The sequence below is a fragment of the Alligator mississippiensis genome, chromosome 1, assembly GCF_030867095.1.
Source record: "Alligator mississippiensis isolate rAllMis1 chromosome 1, rAllMis1, whole genome shotgun sequence".
Taxonomy (NCBI): Eukaryota; Metazoa; Chordata; order Crocodylia; family Alligatoridae; genus Alligator; species Alligator mississippiensis.
The window spans coordinates 233,991,050-234,015,054 of record NC_081824.1 but is presented as its reverse complement, the minus strand read 5'-3'; the positions used below and the strand labels follow the sequence as shown (position 1 = coordinate 234,015,054).

Sequence of the window (24,005 nt, the reverse complement as noted above, 5' to 3'; positions counted from 1 at the left end):
GTCACTTTAAGCAGGCTGCGTAACGCGCTTCAAGCTGCAGCGAGTTGGAACGTATGTGCGCGCAGGCAACGCAGAGCAGCGCAGCGCAGCGCCCAGAGCCGGGGCGGGCAGTAAGCTGCATCCCGCACTACGCGCCGGGCCCGGCCTCGGGAGAGCGGGCATTGCGTCATCACCCCGCGCCCAAGGCTGTTCATCGTCATCTGTGCGAGCCGGGCGGGGCTGGCGATTCCGGGGGGGAGAGGGAGGAAGCGGATTGGCGCGCGGCGGGGCGGGCGCGTTCGGAGGGGCGTGCCCTGCGGGCGGGGCGTGCCGGGCGCTGTAGGCAGCATGAATGAGGCCGAGGGGCTGCGGCAGCGCCGCCCGCTCCGCTCGCAGGTCGTCACTGAGGACACCGCGGCCCAGGCCGCCAAGGATGGCAGGTGGGTGGTGGGGTGCGGCCCCGGCCTCCTGTTGCCGCCTCCGCTTGGGAATTGCGGGTGTGTGAGGAGCAGGGAAATACGGTCACGGCTACTTCTGCAGCGGCAGCCTGGGGAGGGGGCACAAGGGGCCAGCTGCGCCTTCCAGGCTCCCTCGTGCCTGCCCCTCCGTTACTTCCTGCTCCAGCTTCCTGATTCGACCTTTCCTTTCTTTGAAAAGCAAGGTGCGTCTCATCTTGGGGGGTGTTTGTGTACAAGGAAAGGTGCAAGCCTCCCCCTCTCTCCTGCAACGGCCCTCTCCAACGCTAGCATTTTTGAATAGCCTGGAAAATTTGTGGCTGTGTGCTGCTCGCTCCCCAGGAGGGAGGATGACAGTTGTTACAGTGTTGCTGCCTGTTCCTTTCATAGTTTCATAGTTGGTAGGGTCGGAAGGGACCCGAGCAGATCATCAAGTCCGACCCCCTGCCATGGCAGGAAAGAGTACTGGGGTCAAACGACCCTGGCAAGATGTTCATCTAACCTCCTCTTAAAGACCCCCAGGGTAAGAGCCAGCACCACTTCTTTTGGAAGTTGGTTCCAGATCCTAGCCACCCTGACAGTGAAATAGCACTTCCTAATGTCTAGCCTGAAACTGCCCTCCGCTAGTTTATGTCCGTTGTTTCTTGTAACTCCCAGGATTGCTCAGGGGAACAGGGACTCTCCCAATGCCTGCTGGTCCCCCTTGACTGGTTTGTAGACTGCCACTAGATCCCCCCTCAGCCCTCTCTTGTGGAGGCTGAACAGGTTCAGGTCCCTTAGCCTCTGCTTGTAGGGCCTGCCCTGCTGACCCCTGATCATGTGGGTGGCCCTCCTCTGGGCCCTTTCCATGTTGTCCACATACCTCCTGAAGCGCGGCGCCCAGAACTGGACTCAGTACTCCAGCTGCAGCCTGATTAGTGTTGCACAGAGGGGGAGGATCACCTCTTTGGACCTGCTCGTGATGCATCTATGGATGCATGACAAGGTATGGTTGGCCTTCCTGACTGCATCCCCACTTTGTCGGCCCATGTTCATTGTGGCATCAATGATGACTCCAAAATCCTTTTCTGTCTCAACACTGGCGAGAAGGGAGTTCCCCAGCCTGTAGATGTGTCACTGGTTCTTCCTCCCCAGGTGCATTACCCGGCACTTGTCAGTGTTGAACCCCATCCTGTTTTCTTCGGCCCACCCCTCTAACCTGTCTAGATCTGCTTGCAGCCTGTTCCTTCCTACTAACATACCCACTTCACCCCACATCTTAGTGTCATCTGCGAACTTGAACAGGGTGCTTTCTACCCCCTCACCCAAGTCACTGATGAAGATGTTGAATAGTGTGGGCCCAAGGACCGAGCCCTGGGGAACCCCACTGCCCACATCCCTCCAGGTTGAATAAGACCCGTCCACCACCACCCTCTGGTCCTTTGTCCTCCTTTATCCCACAAGGTGATCATGGGGCTAAATTAGAGAACTTTCCTATCTGTTGACTCTTATGTGAAATCCTATGAAATATGAATTTTCATTTCTACTCAGGAGAACTCTTACAGTCTGTTCTCCAATGCCTGATGAAGGGTGTTTGTGCCCGAAAGCTTGCAATCATTGGCGACACGTAGGGGGTGCACGCAGGTGCATGTGCACCCCCTGATATCGGCTGTGCACCCCCTGGAAGCTCCAGCCGCGAAACTGGAAGTGCCGCTGGAAATGCACTTCTGGTTTTGCCACTGGCTCAGCAATTGGCAGCTGGGCGACACCTCCCTCGTAGGCAATCTGGTGCTCCCCCCAGACTCAGGAGGCACCAGTCGCCCGTTCTTGCAATTAAAGAAATGTTTTTGCAAATATCTTGTTGGTCTAATAAAAGATATCACTTCTGTCCATGAGCCCTGATTGCCCATTCCTCCTGAAGCATGTAAGTTTGTTGTTACCTAGTATGGAGATGGGAGTTAAAAGGAGTGACGCTGCAATGCTTTCAGCATCCTTTCTCTTTTGACTGTGTTCAGCACTACCCACTGCTGCATGATACAGCTAAGGCAAGTCGTAGCAGACCTTTGCAGCCACCTCTTTCCCCCTGATCTGTCTTCTGTGCTGCTGGGTGTCTCTGCTTCTTTTCAACCAAGATAAGCAGTATCTTGCTGTGCTGCTTGCTGGAGATCTTCGTCCTCCAGGTGAGCTTTAGCTGCTGCAGTTTGAGGAGCAGAAATATAGGCCTTACTAGGTTCTGCAGGTGGATGTGAAGTTTTCAGGTCATCTTTGCACCCCCTCTGTCTGTCAGTATTTCTATGCAATCAGAAAGCTTAGCTGGGGCCAGATATGTGAACTTTACTCTGGAAAGCAAGATTTAAATAAGGTTTAAGGTTTTGGCAACTGAGTTCCAACCCCCTCTCCTCTCTTTCTTTTCTTTGGGCTGTCTTTAGTGTCATGAAGAAGTTTGGGTTACAGTTCTTAGCTTGGAGTATTTTTCAAATAGTAGTTTTAGAAGACACTGAGCCTTCATTTTCTGCATCAGAGTCTTTTCACTCTCTGCATCTACAGAGGCAAAAGTGTCAGGAGGCGGCTGCTTTACATCACTGCCTTGCTTTTTTCTCCCAAGCTTTCAGTTCCAGTACTGTGGTTAAGGAGGCTGGGTTTGGTTTAGGTGCCCTGGGGAAGTTGGCATTGAAAGAGAGGGGGCTACATGTGGTGATGTCTGCAGGACAACTGGTACCTGAAGGACACAAGGCAAGCATTTGGTTGTGGTACTTCCTGAACCACTCTGTTCAGCTTGTATCATCAGTAGGGGTCTACTTAAATTGCGGTTTTGCGGATTTTGCGGAAATCGTGAAATCTAGATTATCTACAAAATCAACAACAAAAAAAACTTAATAAAAATAAGATGCTGGCTCCCCAGTGGGAGCCAGTGGTCCTTGCTGGCACTGCAGCCCAGCCTCACAGCCTGCCTGGGAAGGGAAGGCATTGGCTGGTGGGGTGGCATGAAGGGCAACAGTAAAGATAGAGTTACTTCACAGTTAGCGTGGCCAAGGTCTGGAACGGGCTCCCAAGGGAGGTGGTGCTCTCCCCTACCCTGGGGGTCTTCAAGAGGAGGTTAGATAACCATCTAGCTGGGGTCATCTAGACCCAGCACTCTTTCCTGCCTATGCAGGGGGTCGGACTCGATGATCTATTGAGGTCCCTTCCGGCTCTAACATCTATGAATCTATGAAAGATGGCTACTACTCCCTCATCCTTCCTCTGCCTGTCCCAGCACCTCTCTGCCAATTGGTGCTCCGGGGTGGGGCCACACGAAGGGCAGCCAGCAGTTTAGATGATGGCCATCCTCTCGTCCCTCCTTCCCCCAGGACCCCTCCACTAATCAGTCCTGAAGGGCAAGGCTGCCGGAGCATATCTGTATAATATCTGCAGAATTTGCTTTTTGTGCTGCGACCAACCCATGGAAATGTGTAAGTCTAACCACAACTTAAGTAGCCCTGTAATCATCAGAGATGGCTGCTGTAATGCCATTGAGCACATGGTGCAGCTGGTGTTGAGGACACTACCATAATATCCCAAATTACTGAGGGGCAGAAGGGAGCTGATGTTAGTGCCCAGGCCAGTGAAGGAGAGGAGTTGCCCCAGGAGCCTGGGGGTTCAGGTGAACTTCAGTACAGGAGTACTGAGAAACCATCATCCAGGGGGTTGGTCATCATGGATAGCACCTCGCCTGTCAAAGAACAACGAAGGACTGGTTCTTGCAGAATCCAGCCAAAGCAGTTGGCCCATCTGCTGCCATCTTGGAGTAGCCTTGTGCTAGGCAGTAGATATATATTTGGCATGGTTCAATACTGTTATGAGGAGTAGACTACTTAGCTGTCACCTTGGCATAACCCAGTATCCCGGAACACCTTGCTGTGTGCTCCACCATTCTGACTGACTGGGTACTGTACAGCATGTTCATAGGTTAGCCAGGGGCAGCTGTTCACATTAATAGTAATGGATATCTTCAGTTTATCAGGGGATTAGGCTTACTATACTGCTATGAAAGAAACTTGATGGGGTTCATGCTCTGAGACTTGCGGGTGCTCATATACCAGTGGGGGCCAACCAAGGCTACTTCTGTTTTAGATCCCTGTTGAAGAGACAGCATAGTTAATCTCAGTGGTTACCCTGAGGACTGGCATTATCAGTGTGTTTGTGTATAACTGCTTTGTAATCAGAGGCGTTTGTACACTGCATATTTCTCTCCTGTTTGATGGTGGCCCATCAAGGACAGTACCTTGGAAGGGGTCCAGGGATTTGTATATGCCACCACCAGGCACTGCTTTTAGTGGCTTCCTTGATGCTGCAAAGAGAATGGGTATTTGCCAATGACTGTTTTAGACCATGACTAGAAGCCTTAGTAGCTGCCTTTTCAGTTCAAGACGTGGTGTTCTAAACATCTATAGGTATTTTTTCCCCTCTATAAGCCCTGTCGTTGTATTTTGGACTTTGTACAGTCAAAGTGTGTGTGTGTGTAATAAATAAACATATCATTCATATTGAGAGAGGTTGTGGTATTTGGGGTGGACCTGTAGAAAAGGAAAAGTGTATTTTCCTTCTTGTCTAGAGCATGTGCATTTTCAAAATCAGTCCATTTCTGGATTTGAGGGACCTTGTCGTTGCTACATCAGAGGTACTATACTGGGAGTCCAGTGTAAGTTACTTGAAGCTGTGAACTTTTTCTTTGGACCTTTTGGAGAAGCCCCTTGGCTATTATCTTTGAAAACAATGAGTTCTGGCCAATTTCCAAGGATTCTTATGCTTGTGCTCTTTTTATTCAAGAGCAAAGAAGTCTTTGGCAAGCTATTAGCAGATGGAATGCCTTAATTCAGGGCTGTCCAACTTCTAAATGGCTGGGGGTTGCATCCTGCATGGGCTGTGGGCTCCCACAGGCTGTGCACCATTGCCACGATGTCTGTGAGACTCTGCTCAGTGTTCATCTTTACCTCCACAGTTTGATGCCAGCTATCAGTCAAAGTTTAGCTTTCTGGGGAGGGATGGTAAGAAATTGTTTTGTGTGTTTTTTGTTTGTTTGTTTGTTTGTTTTTTAAACACAATTTTATGCAATAAGAGGAAGCCTTAAAATATTGAGATTGTGTTTTAAATGTAATCCTAATTTTTGTGTGTGTGTATTTGTCGCAGTACATACAGCAGCAAGGTATTTCGTGTGACCTTCATGACATTGGCTGTGACCCTAATTATTCCCTTGCTTGGAGCAATTCTTCTGCTGGAGTGTCCAATAGACCCTCAACATCTAAGGTGAGCTGTGCTTCATATTTAAATGAATGTTGTTGAACTGTGATGTTTAGTACACACTTTTTAAAATGGTGAACACGGTTTAGTTTTGGAAAGTTATTCTAATTTGAAAGAGGACACCGGGGGGGGGGATCCTAGCTTCAGAATTTGCTGCTACTTTTTTGCCTGATGAATCTGTTGTTTCTCTGTCACCTGACCTCACTTTGTGTCTACACAGCTTGTCTGGGTCATCATTTGAAGGAGGTGTAAGACTGGCTTTCTCACCACTGTAGAAATCTACCTTCTAATGTTCAAGCTGTCAGTAGAATTTGCAGTTCAGTCCTTTATATCTTTGTCTCCAGTGTGGTAACCAAATGTAGTTCTGGCTGACTCTCCTCTGTAGGGTTCCCAAACAAGTGTGTAGGAGCTCCGTGTTGGGTAGGAAATGTCCTGGTGAATCAGCAGCCTGACAAGATGCGTCTTGTGTAAGGATGCTGGGAAAATGAAACACTGCCTTTTCCAATCACTGTGTGTAGTCAGGTTGCCTAGGGCTCCCAGCCTCTGGGAGGATGTGAGAAAACATACCTTTCATACCTTTTAGATATATGAATGCAAGGGGCTTTGTTTTGATCAGATAAATATTTAACAGGGTGGTGAAAGGGAAATGATAAATATTGCTCTTGCATTCACACAGATTGTTAACATGACATAGTAGTGTTGATTGCCTCTTGGTAATAAGCTATTACACATTTCTGCCAATATACAGAATTTAATGCTAAACTTCACGCTTTGTTTTGCAGCAGTAAAACATATTTAAATGCAGGTTTCTGAAGTACTGTTACAGAAATACAGCACTGTTTTTAAAATGCACTCTGCTGTGGAGTCCTAGTCAAACTCCAGCTTAGAGTAACTGCACTCAGCTTATGTTCTTCATTTCATTGACAGCTAGATAAATTAGTCTTTGCTTCTAAAGTCAGTGTTTTAATGTGTTTGTGCGCCCTTACCCAGCTTCCATATTCAGCTCCATTTTGCTGCTGGATGAATTGACGTTTAATGTGCAGTAGACTAATTCTACTGCAGATAAGTGCGTCATTGCAAAAACCATGCTGATGCACAGCAGAATTAGTCTACTGCACGTTAAGCATCACAAAAAGTCTACGTGCCTTTGCTACTGTGCATTTTATATAGTACCCCATATTAGAGATACTAAAATTAATGTGCTGTAGCAACAGTGCATTAATACACGTGTAGATGTGCCCTCAGTGTATGAAGTCATCTTAAACTATTTAAATTGCTCTTTTAAGGCAGGCAGCCTAAATAATGAAGGAACTTACAGATGTTTTGGTCCCTAGTTGAAGGATTTCTTATTCTCGTAAAGCACTGGAAAGTGAGATGTTCCAGTAGCCCTTCTATCCTTTTTTAAATTTTCTTGCTAAATTCATATGAAGTTCCTAAATTTTTAGTTCTCCAATTCATAAGAAGATCATCTGTGTATGTAGATCTCCTGGAGTACAGGCCCTGATTAGTGTGTTTTAAGCAACCCACACAAAGAAAACTGCACAAATTTCCCAGCAAGTGAGTTGCCTAGAAAATGAGACATGAAAAAAATTTTTATTGTACAAAGCCCGTAAGATGGTGTTAGTGTTTGGCATTTTCAAGGCAATATCCTTGATTCCACATTGAGGTTAGTCTTGCATAGACCTGTGGTTCTCAAACAAGGTATTGCAAGAGCCAGCCAGAAGTGTTGCAACACTAGCACCACTGCTGCTGTAGCAGGATGAAACCATCCTTTATGCCTTTGTTTTCTTGAGGCATGCTGGAGCTGAACTGAGAAGCAGCTGCAGCAGAAAGATGCACATGCTTGCATTACATTATACAGGCAGGTGCGCCATTTCTGCTGTAGCTCTTCTTGGTTTGGCAATGACGTGCCTCCTGAAAACAGTGTATGGGGCAGTTCTACCCAGTAGCCGTGGAATTTATCTCTAGGCTGCTGTTGCCATAAGGTGGAACTGCTCTGAGTGCCTCCATATTCTGGAAGCATGGTAGAGCACATGCTCTTGCCACAGCTGCTTCTTGATTTGGCTCTGCAGGAGGTGTTGGTGTAGTTCTGCCTGCCTGTGGTGGCAGTGGCCTGAATGAAATATAATTATAGTGATCAAATCAATTAATAATGTGCAATATAAACATTATGGTTATATTAATAGTAATATTCAAAATACTTATCCTAGTTTATAAATAGGCTCCTGCTAAATTTTGAAAAGTTTTGGAGGGGAACCTTGAGTCTAAAAGGTTGAAAACCACTGGTTCCTAGTTCATATAGATCATATAGGCACCTGCACACATCACGGAGTTTAATCCTCATTAAATTAAATAGGTTTATAAAGTTTAAATTTGTTTATTGTGGAGCATTGTATCAGTGTTTCCATGCACTAGATTTTCTAACTAATTAAGCCGTTCCTAGCTGGTGTTGCCTATAATGCCTATAACTTTATCGATTTGTGCCTGATTCAGATGAAAATTTCAGGGATAATAGTCCCTTTGGAGGGCATGAAGCCTGCCAAGTTTCAGGGAGATAGGTGCAGGGGTTTCGGGGATACTGCACCTTGAACTGTTCAAAGCAAAACTCGTATCACTGGCTGGCACTGACAGCCTGCTGTCATCCCGTGTGCAGATCTGGAGGCCCACGCCCCCTGGGAGGGCTGTGGGGCTGTGCCGGGCTCTTCTTGTGGGGTCACAGGCCCCCGGATCTGTGTGCAGGATGACAGCATGCTGCCACTGCCGGCTGGGGCCAATGCCAGCACCCGAGTCTGCCTGGTGCAGCCCGTTCCGGGCGCCAGGAAGAACCCAGTGCTGGCACTGGCCCCAGCTGGCAGTGGCAGCCTGCTGGCATCCCGCATGGAGATCTGGGGCCCATCTCCGCTGGGAAGGCTGCAAGGCTGTGCCAGACTCCTCCTGGGGGGTGTGGGCCTTTGGATCTGCATGCGGGAGGACAGGTTGCTGCCGCTGCTGGTTGGGGCCAGCACCAGTCTTCCCAGCACTTGGCACGGGCTGCGCCCAGTGCTGCTCCCAGCCAGCAGCGGCAGTCTCGTGTCATCTGTATCATCCGGGGACCCGCACCCCCCTGGGAAGAGCTGGGGGAAGCGATTGGGAAGCTGGGGAATCCAATTGGGAACTGGGGGAATGTTCAGGGACCTGAACATTCTTCTAGTACCCGGTTCGATTTCCCCAGCTCTCTGTTCACTTCCTCCCGTTCTCTGATCATTTCCTCAGCTCTTCCTGGAGGGGGTGTGGGCTCCCAGATCTGTGCACTGGGTTTCAGCAGGCTGCTGTTGCAGTTTCAGTTTCACCCCCGTGCACACCCTATGCATTGTCACTCTTTTGCACAGCCCTAGTTTTAATGTCTTGGTAGCACAAGATAGTTTTTTATATATATATATATATATATTCATCTAAGATAATGATAATTTATTTGTATTTTATACTGTATTCCTCTGGTCAGTTGTCATGTTCTCTGGAGCTTGCAAGCTGTGAATAAGCATTCAAGCTTTTCTGGCTTTTGGAACTGAAGCACAAGAAATTTCAACATGTTAATTATCTGTAGCTGTTGTACTGAGATGAACTGATTAGTGAAGGTGACCTTGATCTTGCAAACACAGTTGGATATGCATGCTTTACAGCAGGCACGTGAGTGATTCCACTGTAGTCAAATGGCTAAGAGTTTGCTGGGTCAGGGCTGCATGTCATACCTGACTGGTATTTACAGGGAGATAGCAACATTTCCACAAGGAACACTTTTGCCACAAGGGAGACCTTTTGCATGGAATGTATGAATGAACATGATGGGAATTTTACATGTTCTGTGTGCAGCTTTTTGGAATGTGTTTGCATTGTACACGTTGGTCAAGTTGAGGAATCTAGTTGTGCACTCCTTGCCTGTGAATCCTGAGAGACTGAACTTGCATTTGCTGGAGCATTTGTCCCAATAATTAAGGCTGTTTCAGGGGCAACAATTAGGATCTGATCCTGTTCTCTTTGAAATGAAAAGGGAATTTTTACGGTGAGCAGCCTTAGAACCTTAATTCTTAACATTAGTGCTTTGGTCACGCTGCTCACACTGTGGTTTAGCCAACGTGAACACAGGTGTTTATTCAGGTAAGTTCTTGCTTGTTTGAGTCTCATATGAAATTGTTTCATTTTTTACTTGGATGTTGCTGTATTTGTGTGAGACTCATTCTAGTTCTCTGTTCCAGTGCTTTCAGGTTGTCTAATGAACAAATGCAAGTTGTAACATGATATCAAATGTTACATACTTAAATACCCATAAAAATTGGCACAACATTTAATTCTCTCACGGGTTTCCCATTATATGGCAGTTGGAAAGGAATTGGTGTTTGTTTATTTTTAAAGACTTTCTTCCAGTTTTATGTAGTTGCAAAGTTTGGACCTGATCTAAAAATGACTACAAGCTTGTTGAGGACCAACTTGCAACTGTCAAGCTAGAGAAAATCATTGGGCCAGCACAAAGATTAACACACAAATTTAAGAAAAAAAACATAATTCTACAGTGCTGACATTGGAACATTTAGTTTAGCACAGTGGTCTTCAACCTTTTTTCATTTGTGGATCCCTTTGGAAATTTTGAATGGAGCTATGGGCCCCTTTGAATTGTGAGTGTGTGTATTCACATACTTTTGATTGATCATAGTAATTTTTCATGGACCCCCGGGAGTCTGCAGACCACAGGTTGAAAACCATTGGTCTAGCATGTTTCACAGGGAAGATGAAATGAGAATGCATCAGTGAGTTCCCGGTGATTCAGAGCTGATGTGGAAATCTTTGGTACTCTCTCATAATTGGAGCACATAAGGAGGAAAAAAACAAACAAAACTTTTCCTGTCTTACCAACAGCAGAGAGTGGTTGGGTGGTAAGTTGGGCAATATTGTAACTTGCTGACTAGATGGCAGGTGTGACTGCTGGTTTCCAGGCACAAGGCATGTTTCCAGAGATAACAAGTATAGCAGAAAAATTACTCAACTGGTTGCTCAAGAGTGTTTTACGCTTTTCACATATTCTGTGGGAAACTCATGAGATGTACATTTTGTTTCTGCAGCCTCAAAGAACCTCCCATTCTGACTGGTGTGCTGGAGCCAAATATTAAGTTACGACAAGCAGAAAGGTTGTTTGAGAATCAGATCATTGGACCAGAATCCATTGTTAATATTGGTGGTAAGCTCTTTTGAAACCATAGGAATTTATTGTGACTTTTTTTTTCTCATTAAGAGGCTAATTGAGAAATAGATCTTTCTTCTCCAAAACTGTGGAGACTTCTCTGGGCAGAATCCAGTTTCACTTTATGCACCCAAAAGTTAGTTTTTTCAGCCACTTCTGTATACTTTGCAATCCTACTTGCTGTGCAATGTGGGGCCTCTGATGTTTTAGTCCAAAGTATCCTAATGATCAGGGCACTTGCCCAGGAAGCAGCAGACTCATGGTCTAGGCCTCCTTCTTGCAGGCAGGATTTAAACCCACATTTCTCTGACTTCCCAGAACAGGACTAAGGCCACAAGTCACATACTATCCAGTCCCTTCTCCAGCCACCCTCATGAAACCTGACCATTTTTCATTTAATAGTTACTGAATAAAAAGGGTGGAGAGCAATAGGGAGGATTGTCACGTTGGAGCAAGGACCCAGGCTAGAAGTTGGTGTTCCATCCCTTCCAGAGCAGTATTTGTCTCTCTGAATTTGCTCTCTTCCTCTTTGTCTGGCTTATCACCCTTTCTATGTGGTCCAAGGGATTGGTTTCTAAGGGGGGGCTGGAATAGGGCTTGGATAATGCCTGACCTGTGGCCTGATGGCTAGAGCACTCTGGGAAGTCAGGGTGATGCTGTTCTTCCTTCTCCTGTGTCTAACAACCACGAGTCGTGGGTATAATTTTGTGACTGACACTTGCCCAGTGTAACTGTCATGAAGCTGTGTCCATCCCCAGCCAGAATGCAACCTGCTGCCCCTGTTCAGAGGCCATACAAACAATGAAGCATATATACAACATGTAGAATAGACTCACGCTGTAAGTACCTTGAGTGGCAGTTACACAGCTTAAAAGCAGCCATTTAGGACAGAATCCTATTTTACTGTATGTGCCTGTGTGTCTTAATGATTGTTCCTTGCTTCAGCATAGTGGCTCCTTATCAGGAGGGTTAGACTCGAGTGGAGCTATGGGCATCATGCCCATTTGCTGGGAGAATGCCTTTATGGAGAGGTGGATCTTACAATATGTCTGGATGGGGACAAAGTTTGGGCTTTAGTACTTAAATTTGTCCTTGAACATTTTAACACTGAAAGCAAATAGAGTTTGCCGGAGCTGGGGTGTTCTAGCTTAGACAGCTTCTCTAGAGCCTCCTTTAAAACAAAAATTGTTCAGTAACATGTTTCATTCACTTCTTGCTGTATTTCGTAATAAACTAATTAGGTATTTTAAATCCATACCTTTCTTTAACACGTTAAAGAAGCACCCAGCAATTCACAACAAATCTCCTTCATTTCCCAATATCTGCTATAGCTGCTTGACTCTACAGACTTTTTCTGTTGAAGTGTTGAGTTGCATAAGGCTGTTGTCTGTTTCCTTCTGCCTAGACCAGGTCTCTGTTTGTTTCTCTATGTGGTACTTGCATCCAGTTCAGACAACTTATAACTTCTTGTAACTCAACCATCTTCCATTTGCTGCTTTTAGACCTATAGAAATTTTCAGAGATAGGGTTAAGTTCATAACCTCATATTAAAACTAGTTTGTCCCATTGCTTTCACATCACTTGGCAAAAAAAGTTGGTTTAGCAACACTGACTTGGGGGAGCTCCAGCTGGATTAACACCCCTTAGATTTGAAGCAATCTTTCCACGGAATGGGTACAGCATAGGCAGTAGGAATATAACCAGCCCACTGTGCTTCAGGCCTGGAGGAATCAGCTCTAGCGAGAGAGGCTGTTAGCTCTGCCCTTCTTTACAAGTCTCAACAAGAGGAATGAGGGTGGCATATCTGTCTCAGTTGTGAGGAAATCTGGTTGTCGAAGTGAGATGCCATTAGATGGTGATAGATACCTGATAGATACCCTCTTGATACTCCATCCCTCTCCTTTTTAGAAGTCCAATTAATTATGTGAGTTATTTGCTCTGTCCCTTCCTCTGCAGCTAGGGTAGAAGAATAAATGGGAAGATGGCTATCTTCAACTGAATTTGCTTTTTAAATGCTTGGGTTTGCAGACTTGGTGCTCAGTGCCACCATTTGGCATTTATCACTTGTAAAAAAGCTCCTGTATATTTTGCAACCCTGCTAATTATATCCATTTTTTTTGCAGATGTGCTGTTTACTGGGACAGCTGATGGAAAGATTTTAAGAATTGAAGATGGGGAAATACAGACATTAGCACAACTTGGCCATGGTCCTTGCAGTAAGTAAATAATATTTCCTGAGCTCAGTATGCTTTTGCAAAGCCCTTGAAAAATCCTGGATTCAATTATGCAATGATCAGTAAGCTTGCATCTTGGTGCTCTCATGCAAGTGCTTCCTTCATATGTTTTGAAAGCACAGTGCCCATTTGCAGAAGCTGAACTTTAGAAGACAGCAATGCATCTGGTAAACAAAGACACAACATTTGGTGCTCAATATTTCCTTGGTTTGATATGCTAAATTGTAACTGCTTTATGCTTTGTGGAGTCCAGTGAAATACCAGTATATTAAACTCAACTTCAAAACAAAGCTAGCAGCAAGGTGCGTGTATGCACAACTTATCCTCTTTCTTGGTGCCATTGGGTGCTGCTAATGTGAGCAGAGTTGTTTTAAGAGCTAAAATTTTGTCTAAGAATTGGAGATGTGGGGACCTGTTTTACAGTACTGAGGCAGTGGCATCATGGTATATAGCAGTGGGGGCCAACTTTTTTGGCAGGTGTGTCAGGAGCTAAGACCTACACCCTCCCCAAGTGCCACTCTGATCACCTTCCACTGCCTAAGCGGCTGCTCTGCTTTTTTGTTCCCTGCCTGATCTACCACTGTTTCTTCATCCCTGTTGGCCACACACAGAGATTGCATGTTCCACGTGTGGCACACATGTCATGAGTTGGCTGCCCCTGGTATATGGGGTGTTGCTTGACAGGACTGTTGCTGTACACACGTGGTCTATTATACTTCTGTGGTGGTGGATGTAGCCAGTGACAGCCCAGATCACCTATGAAATACTAGGACTGAAGCTGTGCTTTTAACATGCACTTATTTTGAGTGTTTTGGGTAATATAATATCCTTGTGGTTGTTCATGTCCCTAAAATATGATTTATTAAAAGGCATTACAATGCTTTTTATAATAAATAGGGGAACACCTAGACAATGACAGTAAGTCCAGTCTGCCACTATATAGTACAAAACTAGGCTATACCTAGCTTTTTAAACAACTGTGTGGACCTAGGGGGAATGCTGTATATGTCGTCCCCTGTACACCCATCTTGCAATCTGTGTACAGATCAGGTAGTGGTGCCTTCCTGCTGCTTGAGGAACATGCTTTCTCATTTGAAATAAACTTTCACTTATGAAAGCTCATACCTCTCTGAACCAGTTAGTCTCAATGGGCATTACGTGTGTAAATAAAAAGCAAGGTGAAGTTGGTCCACAGGTAATTTTTCTTGAAAATTCAGTTTCCTGGATGTGAAATAGACCTAGTTAGGGGCCCATTGTGTGATTTATTTTATTTTATTTTTTTATATTAAAAGTGCTTTGTCATCTTTATTGGGCTAGGCATGTTACCTAAATGTACTAAGTGTTTACTTTCAATGCCTAATCAAAAGCATTGCTTTGAGTCCAGGTTTAAACCGTCCCCAAGTCAAGAAAGTTCAGAACAAAATTCCCTCTTTGTACTGTGTTCAGATTGGTGCTGGGGAGAAAATACAGCTTTAGTAAAAACAAGAGTCATTTTGCAGTATTGGGCATGAGGTGGCAAATGGAATTACAGCCTCTAAGCTGAATTCCTTTTAATTTGTTCCAGTCATTTTTATACCACTTATCATAGCACTTGAATGAGATCCTCTAATTATGTATTTTCTGATTACAACCACTAAAGATATGGCCACTTCTATTTAACTGTATTTAAACTGTCCTGAAGATCAGTATGCTTGGATAATCCTAATGGACTCTCTGGAAATACAGGGGGTTCCAGTGAAAAATCAGATATATTTTCTAGCAATCTATGACAACTTGGTTTTAATTAAAATAATAATTTAAAAAATTTAGTTAGCCTTATTTGGATAATTATATTTTTTGTTAGGTCAATCACTAGGGAACAGTGTAGCTCAATAGCTGGCTATATTGTCTTGTTGTACTGTGGTCTTTCCTAAATGCTTTTCTGTAAAGATAGTGTGCCTGTTACACAGCTCTAAAATTGTTTCCAAAGGAACGAGGGAAGATGAGCCCGACTGTGGGAGACCTCTTGGCATCAGAGTTGGGCCAAATAATACCCTTTTTGTGGCAGATGCATATAATGGAATATATGAAATCAATCCTGTCACAGGTAGGTTTTTTCATTTTCTTTTTTTGGAAAGCCCTATAAATTGTCTTTGTTAGGCAAAAAGGTAAGGGGGGCAACCTGAATTCTGTACTTGATTTTGCATGACTGAATGGGGATGATGGTACTGAACTCCTTTGTCAAGTACTTTGAAATCTGTGGATGAAAATGCTCTGGGAAAACTTAGATATAATTACTGCTTTGTGTCTTTGGGTTTCTACCCGCAAAAGGAGAGCTACTGATGCTTACTTAATAAAGACCATGTGGCCAGATGTAGAAATCTGGAATACAGTGTCCCACTGGGGACACATTTTTGTGGTAGGGGGTGAGCAACAACTGCATTAACCTCTGAAGCTGCTGCTCGCACGGTAAAAATCCAGGCTGGGGAAGCCAGGTGAATTTGATATCCCTGGTGTAGATCATAAGTGTTCTATATTTCTCCAGTCAAAAGCAAAATTGTCTTGTGATTCCCATTGTCCAATATTGAAGTACTAGCCAATTGCCTGTCAAGAATGATACGGGGTGGGGAGGGAGGAGGCTGGGATGGAGTGCTGCCACCTAACGCCCCATGCTGCTGCTTTTCCGCCTCTTGCAGGGAGTGGGGTGGGGGAGCCGAGGCCAGCAGCTCCCCCACCCTTTGTCTGGTCCTCGGTGCTGCTTCGGAATCATGGTGGCGCTCCCCCACGCTTGGAGCTCTCTGATTGATTGGCTGTTTCTGTCAGCCAATCAGAGTGCAAATAAAGTGTTGCGGACAGACAGACAGGCTTTTATACTATTAGAATTTCATGATGGATACTATGTTTGTCCTCATGCCCTATTCCTACCAAGGTTACAAAGTGCTGCTGTTTGTACTTTTACAATTAAGGACTGAAGATAAAGTGCAACCAAGGCACAGATCCTCAAAAGGTGTTTTACCAGCTTGCTGCCATGAAAAAAGATAGTACCCGAGTACATCTGAGTATATGGACCTAAGGAATGTGCTTAAGGATGCACAGAATCTGTGATCGAACAGAGAAGTGAACCTGGTTTTCCTGATTTGAATCAAACACCCTAGCAATTGGCAAAGCCTGTTAGCCGGATCCCTGAACCTTCTAGCGTAGGTTGGTGGGGTAGTAGTCCTCTTTGGGAGCCAGTAGTCCTTCTTGCCTGGATCCAGTTACAGGATTTGAGCCTTAGCTTATCCTTCAAATCAGAGTGTTTTAAAATCTTTCAGAAATGTCTTTCTTCACAACTTGAAGGGTTTTTCTGTCCCTCCCCCAGTACCTTGAAGAATTGCAGGGTACAAAATTTTGTTTTCCTCACCTATAGTTTTGATTATTGTGCCTTCTTCACTTTCATGGATTCAGAATTGTCCCACAAGGTTTGTTCTGGGCTCTGTATTTGCATGGAATGTCTCCATCTAAGAACAATTCTTTTCACTCTGGGGAAAGGGGGAAATGGCATGTCTCAAAATAGCACATGTACTAAAAATAAAATGTTTCAGGTTTAAGATATCCATGTCATCCCCTGCCAAGAGCTGTGAATGTTGGGAGCTTTTTGTCTCCCAAACTCAATGATCATGGAAACAAAAATAAAATAAAATAAAAAATCAAAATGCTTAATGGGTGGAGGGGAGAAAAACATCTGTTAAAAACACCCAAGGCTGATTTCCTGCTTCCTTCCGTTAAGGAAGGATATTTTAATATTTTAAATAAACATAAATATGTATCTGTATAAATAAGAACACATTATGAGTGTCAGCAGTGACTCCATACTTAAGGTTGTACTTAGCTTTTTTTTTTCTCTCAGAGTAGGGTTTGTATTTCTTTTGTTACACTTGCAAAAATGTTAATCACAACTAAAATCATCCTATGCTTTCATAAGCCAAAGATTTAATTTTCTGAACACCTCAGAGTTAATTTCTTTGAGTTTAGGGTTTTCAGGGGAGTTGAAAACTCTTTTTACTGAAACTTTAGAGTTGGCATTTGGTTCCTTGAATTCATAAATAACTTTGCTTCAAATGCATTTGGAGCCAAACAAAGCTAACTTGTTAAAAGCAAACACAATTGTCAACTTAATGTACCATTACTGTGTCTGTGGACATTGCAGAAATGAACTGCTGGATTGTTTGTTGAGTGCTGACACCATACATCTTACACATTGAAACTAAAGTATATCAAATAAAGCTGCTGTTTTGAGGCTGGAAATCGTACCAGGTCCATGTTACTACACCTGCACACTTAATCATTAGTATTTCAATTACTAGAAAGGCAGAGCGGGGAAAAAAACAGAGAGAGAAACAGAATAATTTCCTTTTTTTCTTCTTATCAGGTGAAGTGCAAATGCTTTTGTCGACTAAAGCACCGATTGAAGGTCAGAAATTGTCTTTTTTGAATGACCTGACATTGACTCGGGATGGAAGGAAGATCTACTTCACGGACTCAAGCAGTAAATGGCAAAGGAGGGATTTTCCTCTCCTGGTTATGGAAGGAAGAGATGATGGACGGCAAGTATCTATCCAGAGCACTTCATTTCCTGTAGGGCAGTGGATTTCAACCTTTTGAGATTTGAGGCATCCTTTGGAAAATGTCATCTTTTATTTCTTACTCATTTTTTGACTATGGAAAAAAAAATAGAGCAATTTTGGGGGGGCTAGGGGTGGTGGTGTTTGGGGTTTTTTTTTGGGGGGGGGGGGGTTTCTGTGACTCCTCCCATATCCCCCGGGCAAGAAAACTTGGAAAAACTACAGCTGGTCAGAATATTTTTAATACTATAGATCCTTAGCCTCGTCCAGACTAGCATGGCCGTGTGTTATACGGCACCGCAGACTTGTCTGTGGTGCCACACCCTGACATTCAGGTGTTCCCTGAGCTCCTACTTTGCAGTGCAGGGTGGGGGCGTGATTTTGACCCTGCACAGAAAAAAATGCGGGGCAGCGCATGTGGCAGCGGCGTGCACTGCCCAAAACGAGCCTGGTCTGCTGGAGCCATGCTTTGGCTGCTGGCCAGGCTCCCAGCTGCAGGAGTGATGTGGCTGGCCCCCAGGACCCCATGTAAGGCTGCTGGGGCAAGCACAGTTGCTGGCTCCAGCCTCCTTTATCCCACTCGGCGTAATCTGCTGTGCACCAGAGGGCATGTGGCACAGGCCTTTCCTGGGGCCAAGAAGCAACAAGGTGTGCTGCTGCTTCTTGTCCCTGGGGAAGCAAACGTTTGCACTCATGTAGACACGGCTGTTGGGTTTATCATGTGACTCAGGGTTGCACACCTGACTGTGCTGACGTTGTGTGGCACCCCTCGGCACCCTTGAAAGGATCTCAAGACACCATGGCGTGCCACAGCACTCTGGTTGAGAACCACCACTGTAGAGAAATCAAATTGAGAGGAATAGCAAGAACAGCTTACTGGTGTCTGAAACCTTTTGTTTGATATATATAAGGACTTAGCATATTTACTAGATGCCAAGACAAGTTATGTGGTGTCCCCCTACTTCCCTCCCTCCCTCCCTGGACATGGGGAAAACAAACCCTTATAGAATTGAGTATCAGACTGCTCCAGCTACGAGCATGTCTGGGCCAGGGACAGCATTAACGATATCCAGATTTATTTTTCCACTATTTGCTCCCTATATATGCAATATAGAAACAAATTCTTGCTTCCTTCTACATATAATATTCATATCTCCTATATCTTTCTGTCTCCTATGTCTATACACATATTCCGAAAGCATACCCAGTTCATGCTTTGAAAATTAAAAGAATTAGCATATTTCAGATGACTCTTCTCACAGAGGCTTGCTTGTCAGACAGCTGCTTTTATTTCTCCACCCCTCTCTTTAATCTACAAATAATCTTTGGTGTGCCCTGACAGCTTTACCTTTCCCATTCTTTGTATAAAAGCTGGAGGAACAAAAGAAAACTACTTGGCAAGGCAACATGTTTGCAAGTGAATCATTTTGCTTCACGTCACTCAAATACATGCACTGTGTTTTGTCCTTAGCTTGTTCGAATATGACACTGTGACCAAAGAAGTGAAAGTCTTAATGGTGGGGCTGAGGTTTCCCAATGGAGTAGAGCTCTCTCCGGCTGAAGACTTTGTGTTGGTGGCTGAACTGACACTGGCTAGAATAAGGAGGTGAGCATGACGCTGGATGGTACAGGACTCTGTGACCCAGTGCTTTTGTACTCAACTGATGGGTTTGAAAATGCAAGGAAATCTTGAGCCAAATGCTTCCATGATGAGCAGCTGAGTTTGGCTGGCAGGGCAGCACAAGGAGTAATCAGGGAAGATTTCAGCCTTACATGTTTGTCTGTATAGATATAAATAACTTCCATTACTGTGGTATGAGGAGTCTTCCCAAATTAAAATGTCTTATGAATGGACTGAACACTTTCTATGGCCTCAGAGCCTAAACCTACCCCCTTTTCTGAAGTTTGTTTTTTATAAGTAACTTGATACAATTGCACGGTGCCTTAGTTCAGGGCTGGCCAACCTGTGCTATACATGTCACAAGTAGCATGGATAGACAACCTCTCTGCATGGAGCAGACCAGGGACGGGGCAGGCAGCACAGGAGCAGGTACGGCAAGGAGCAGAAATTGGAGCAGGAGAGCAGGCAGGGAGCAGAAAGCAGAGCAGCAGATCAGATAGTTGAAGGATCTGAATGGCACTCCAGGAGGGGACTTAATTGGTGACAGGCCTGCCAAAAAGGTTGGTCACCACTACTTTAGTCTAGGTCTGCTTCCTGTGTTGGAAATGACTAACATTAGCCAGAACCTCTTCTGTCATAGGTCCCTTGATTGCCATGGATAACTTTGCTTATATCGTAATTGGATTTAACTAGTGTAGAGGCCTTGTCCACAACTTCTGGCATCATTAATCAGCACCATGACAATTAACTTGAGCTGTTTCAACCAAGTCTAATCAGTGGTGTCTGCCACGGTGGTCTACCTATGTTAGGGCTCAACACTGGGAAGTATGTAGCAAGGGGGAGGCTCAGTCTCTCAAATGATATTGCTGACTTGTTTTGGTACCAGATATATGCCATAAAGTTTTCTGCAGTTTATTAGCATGTGTCCCTAGCACTGCAGTAAGCTGGCTATACTGTGGTTTAGGGAAATGGTCCTCAATCTTTTGGCCCCTTGGGCCAGGTGAGTGGTGTGGGGCCCTGGGTCCCAACACTCTCCCCCCCTTCCCACCCCCTGAATGCTGGGAGAGGGTTGGCACAAGGAAGGTAGAAGAGGACAGTGCCAGGATTGGGTCCCAGGGGGCCAGAACTGCACCCTTCCAGCTGCTCACACCAGGGTTAGGTCCTGGGGCCTGGTGCTACCCCCGTCCAGTCCTGCACACTGGGCTTGGGCACTACCAACATGCAGGGCCTGGAGCAGAGATGGTTCAGAGATCCTGTAGCAGGGGAGGAGTATCACTGCTCCCTTACCACCAGATTTCAGGACCCATGAGGGGCCCTGCAGGACAGATGACACTGGGCCTCTGGACTGTATCTGGCCTGCAGGCTGGAGGTTGAGCAACTCTGACTTAAGGTGTAGCAGGCACATCATATCTCATAACTTCCCCAGCATGGTGCTAGGGAATGCTCTGAAGACATGCTCGAAGATATATCCTTGTTCTCCCCTACAGGACAGTCTTTGTTGTGTGTTTATTTAGTGTTAAGCATCAGAAAGGCTTATTTTGCATTGTATTTGTAATGCAGTGAGCACCAAGGTCAGAAATATCAAGATGCTGATGGAAAGAAGGAATGCAAAGTTTAAAAACTGTTGGATAGAGTTTTCATAGCTTTCACAACATTTATCCTGACTGCCAATTTAACCACAAGGTGGTTCTGTTTTATTTGCATAAGCAAGTAAAATAACAATAGATACTTCCTCATCTGCCTGTATTTCTTTAGATAGTAGAACTTAATTTGCATAAACCTTTCTTCTCAGATAGGGAAAAGTAAGAGGGGCTATGCCAGAATTTAGTCAGCGAAGTCATTGTCTTATGATTTTATTATTCTGTGGCTCACCACTACTTCTCCAGTTTCATGAACACAGGGTTGGTGTGACTAACTGTAGCATCATACATGTCTCTTTCCTTTTAATAGATCAGCTTGGTTGATTTAGTTAATCCCACAGTTCATACAAACAACGTGGGGCAAATTCTGTCCTATTGCATGAGTTAAAATAAAATAACTCCTTTGGCTTCTGTGGATTTACCTTTTTATGTCAACGATCAGTCCCAATGACAGAGAGCAGCTGGTATGGGAGCTGTATTTGTTGTCTGAAATCTTGGCATTTCAACTCAAGCAGGATGTTTAGTCTTCAGATACTTTGACATACCAGAACAGGGTCACAGGTGTAAGTAGGTTGAGTTGTACTTTGATCTACTTATTGTACAGGTTAGATAACATTTTCTAGAGTAATGACAATCTGCACAGTGCTGAATTTAAATGCTCTAGGATTTTGAACACTTCAAATATAAGTCTGTACATGTCCTCAGAAAGAGAAGAATGTGTTCGTCCCTCACCGTACTCCACCTTAGTGGAGTCCAGCATCCCTCTGTAGCAGACCTTGCTTTTTCAGTTATTTGGTCTTATGTCCATACAAAAATAAGCAGGCAATGTGATTCTGCTGCTGTGACTCTTTCAGGTATTACGTGTCCGGGCTTATGAAAGGTGGAGCAGATATGTTTGTAGAAAACATGCCTGGCTTTCCAGATAACATTCGCCGGAGCAGCTCTGGAGGATACTGGGTGGCCATGTCAGCTATCCGACCAAACCCTGGATTTTCTATGATGGATTTCTTATCTGAAAAGCCCTGGATTAAAAGAATTATATTTAAGGTAAAATTGGTTAAGGCAAACATTTACTTTTTTAAAGGTAATCTAAAATACCTGGGGTGTGTTGGTATTTTCAAGCTAAAAAAGAGCTAAGTGCTCTGCCAAGCCATATGTCATTAATTTGAGGCGTCCTCTGCATTTTCTAGTTACAACTAAGACTGGCTTGTACCAGTAGTTAGGAGCACAGTCTTTAAAAAAAAAATAGGATGTGTTGAAATTGGCTTTCCCTTTTCATCTGTAAATGCTTTTATTTTTGTGGAATCTATTTGTTAGCCTCAGTCATACTGTGTTTGCATTTGATTGCCTTTTTTTAACACAAGGTAAACAAAAGAGGAGGAGCAAAACATAACTTATTAAACATGACTTTTTATATACTTGGTCCCTGGACAGCTGAGCAAACCGAAAAAATGGTTATAGCTCAGAAGTTCAGTTGTCTCAGAAAGAATAAATCTTGATTAGCAATACACATTAGAATGGAGATGCATGCTTAGTGACTCTGTTGCTATGCTACATTATAACTTAAAAAAAAAGAAGACTTTTTCTGGTGTGAAGAATATCAGTGTCTGGTGCCCAGGTCACAAGTAAATGAGCAACATCATAGGGTGGAGCACATCCAAATATCAGCTGTTTGATGCCAAAGGCCAACATTCAGTCATTTCATGAAATTCTGTAAGGTCTTTAGTGCCTTCTGCATCAGTGTCACGATGAGAGAAAACTAAGGGCTCTGTCCTGGCATACATTTTCTGTCAATAGTGTTTTTTAAAGTTGCTGAGTCAGTTCTCTTAACGTGCCAAATCTACACAGCCAACTTTTACCTCAGATCCAAAGACCTGGTTTGCTTGCCACTGTGGTGTGATCTTTGGGGTAGTGATATTCATGGTTAAGCAGCTTTTTAACGTGAGACTTCCTCCATTTTTTTTTTTTGTCTTTCCTCACCTGTCTTTCAGCTGCTAAGTCAAGACACTGTGATCAAGTTTGTGCCCAGATATAGCCTTGTCATAGAACTGGGGGAAACAGGCTCCTACAAAAGAAGCTTTCATGATCCTAATGGGATGGTGGTGGCTTATGTTAGCGAAGCACATGAACACGATGGATACCTCTACTTGGGCTCCTTCCGATCTCCATTCATTTGCAGACTTAACCTTGAGCATGTTTAACTGCTGGTATGAAATAATATCCCGAAACATCCCAAGAGTGTGAAAGGAAAGCTGGAAGCAAATGGTCGTCCAAGGAAGAGCCGCGGGAGTAGATCCCTTTACATATGCCATAGCACCATTAAGTGCAACAGGGAAATCCCCAGCCGCTATGCTATAACAAAAAAAAAATGTATGTGTATGCATTGCTATAATTGTCCCCTTTTTCTCCGCTTGACTACTCTACTCTGTCTTGAAAGTGGCATGCATAAAATTAACATCTGTGGGGAGTAGAGGAGTAAGCAGATATGATCAAATGTTCTTGTTCATTGGAAACCATCGCTGCTCCCCTTCCATGTCTTAAGTAGGCATCCTCTGTCCAGTTGAATACAATGTCATTGCTATTCAGTTGAAAATACAACACTGGAAATGGGTAGTTACCTTAAATGAAGCAATGCTGTGGTTGAAGAGTGTGGCTTGCATGTAATTTTATTTCCAGTTTGGATCCTACCCTATAGGCATGGTTCAAAAAATGTTATGCATGTTCTCATGTCATGCCATGCTTCTGTGATAGCAGCAATAACTGCCAGGGCCTGACGAGAGCCTTGTTTGCCCAGTCAGGGTTCTTCAATTCTAGCCTATATAATGAACATATGAAACTGTACCTGACTGTTAATTGATGTACAGTAATTTTTCTGTGATAATGGTCCATTAATCAATCTCTCTCTCTCTCTCTCTCTCTCTGTAGTGTTGTAATTTGACAGTGATTGAATGTTACGTTTTATACAGCATTAAACAGAAGGCTGGTTCTAGTGGGTTTTAGATAGTGCTTTTAAATGACTGTT

The 24,005-nt window shown here is 44.3% G+C and overlaps 1 protein-coding gene across 1 annotated transcript; it reads left to right on the top strand.

The window, feature by feature from the left end:
• Nucleotides 1-293: 293 nt before the first annotated feature.
• Nucleotides 294-23,982, top strand: APMAP (adipocyte plasma membrane associated protein). The gene is made up of 9 exons (XM_006278362.4): nucleotides 294-419; nucleotides 5,583-5,699; nucleotides 10,787-10,902; nucleotides 13,029-13,121; nucleotides 15,109-15,225; nucleotides 17,530-17,704; nucleotides 19,194-19,328; nucleotides 21,838-22,030; nucleotides 22,975-23,982. Exons 1-9 carry the CDS (start codon nucleotides 328-330, stop codon nucleotides 23,182-23,184), a joined length of 1,248 nt encoding a protein of 415 aa, XP_006278424.2. The 5' UTR covers nucleotides 294-327; the 3' UTR covers nucleotides 23,185-23,982.
• Nucleotides 23,983-24,005: the final 23 nt, after the last annotated feature.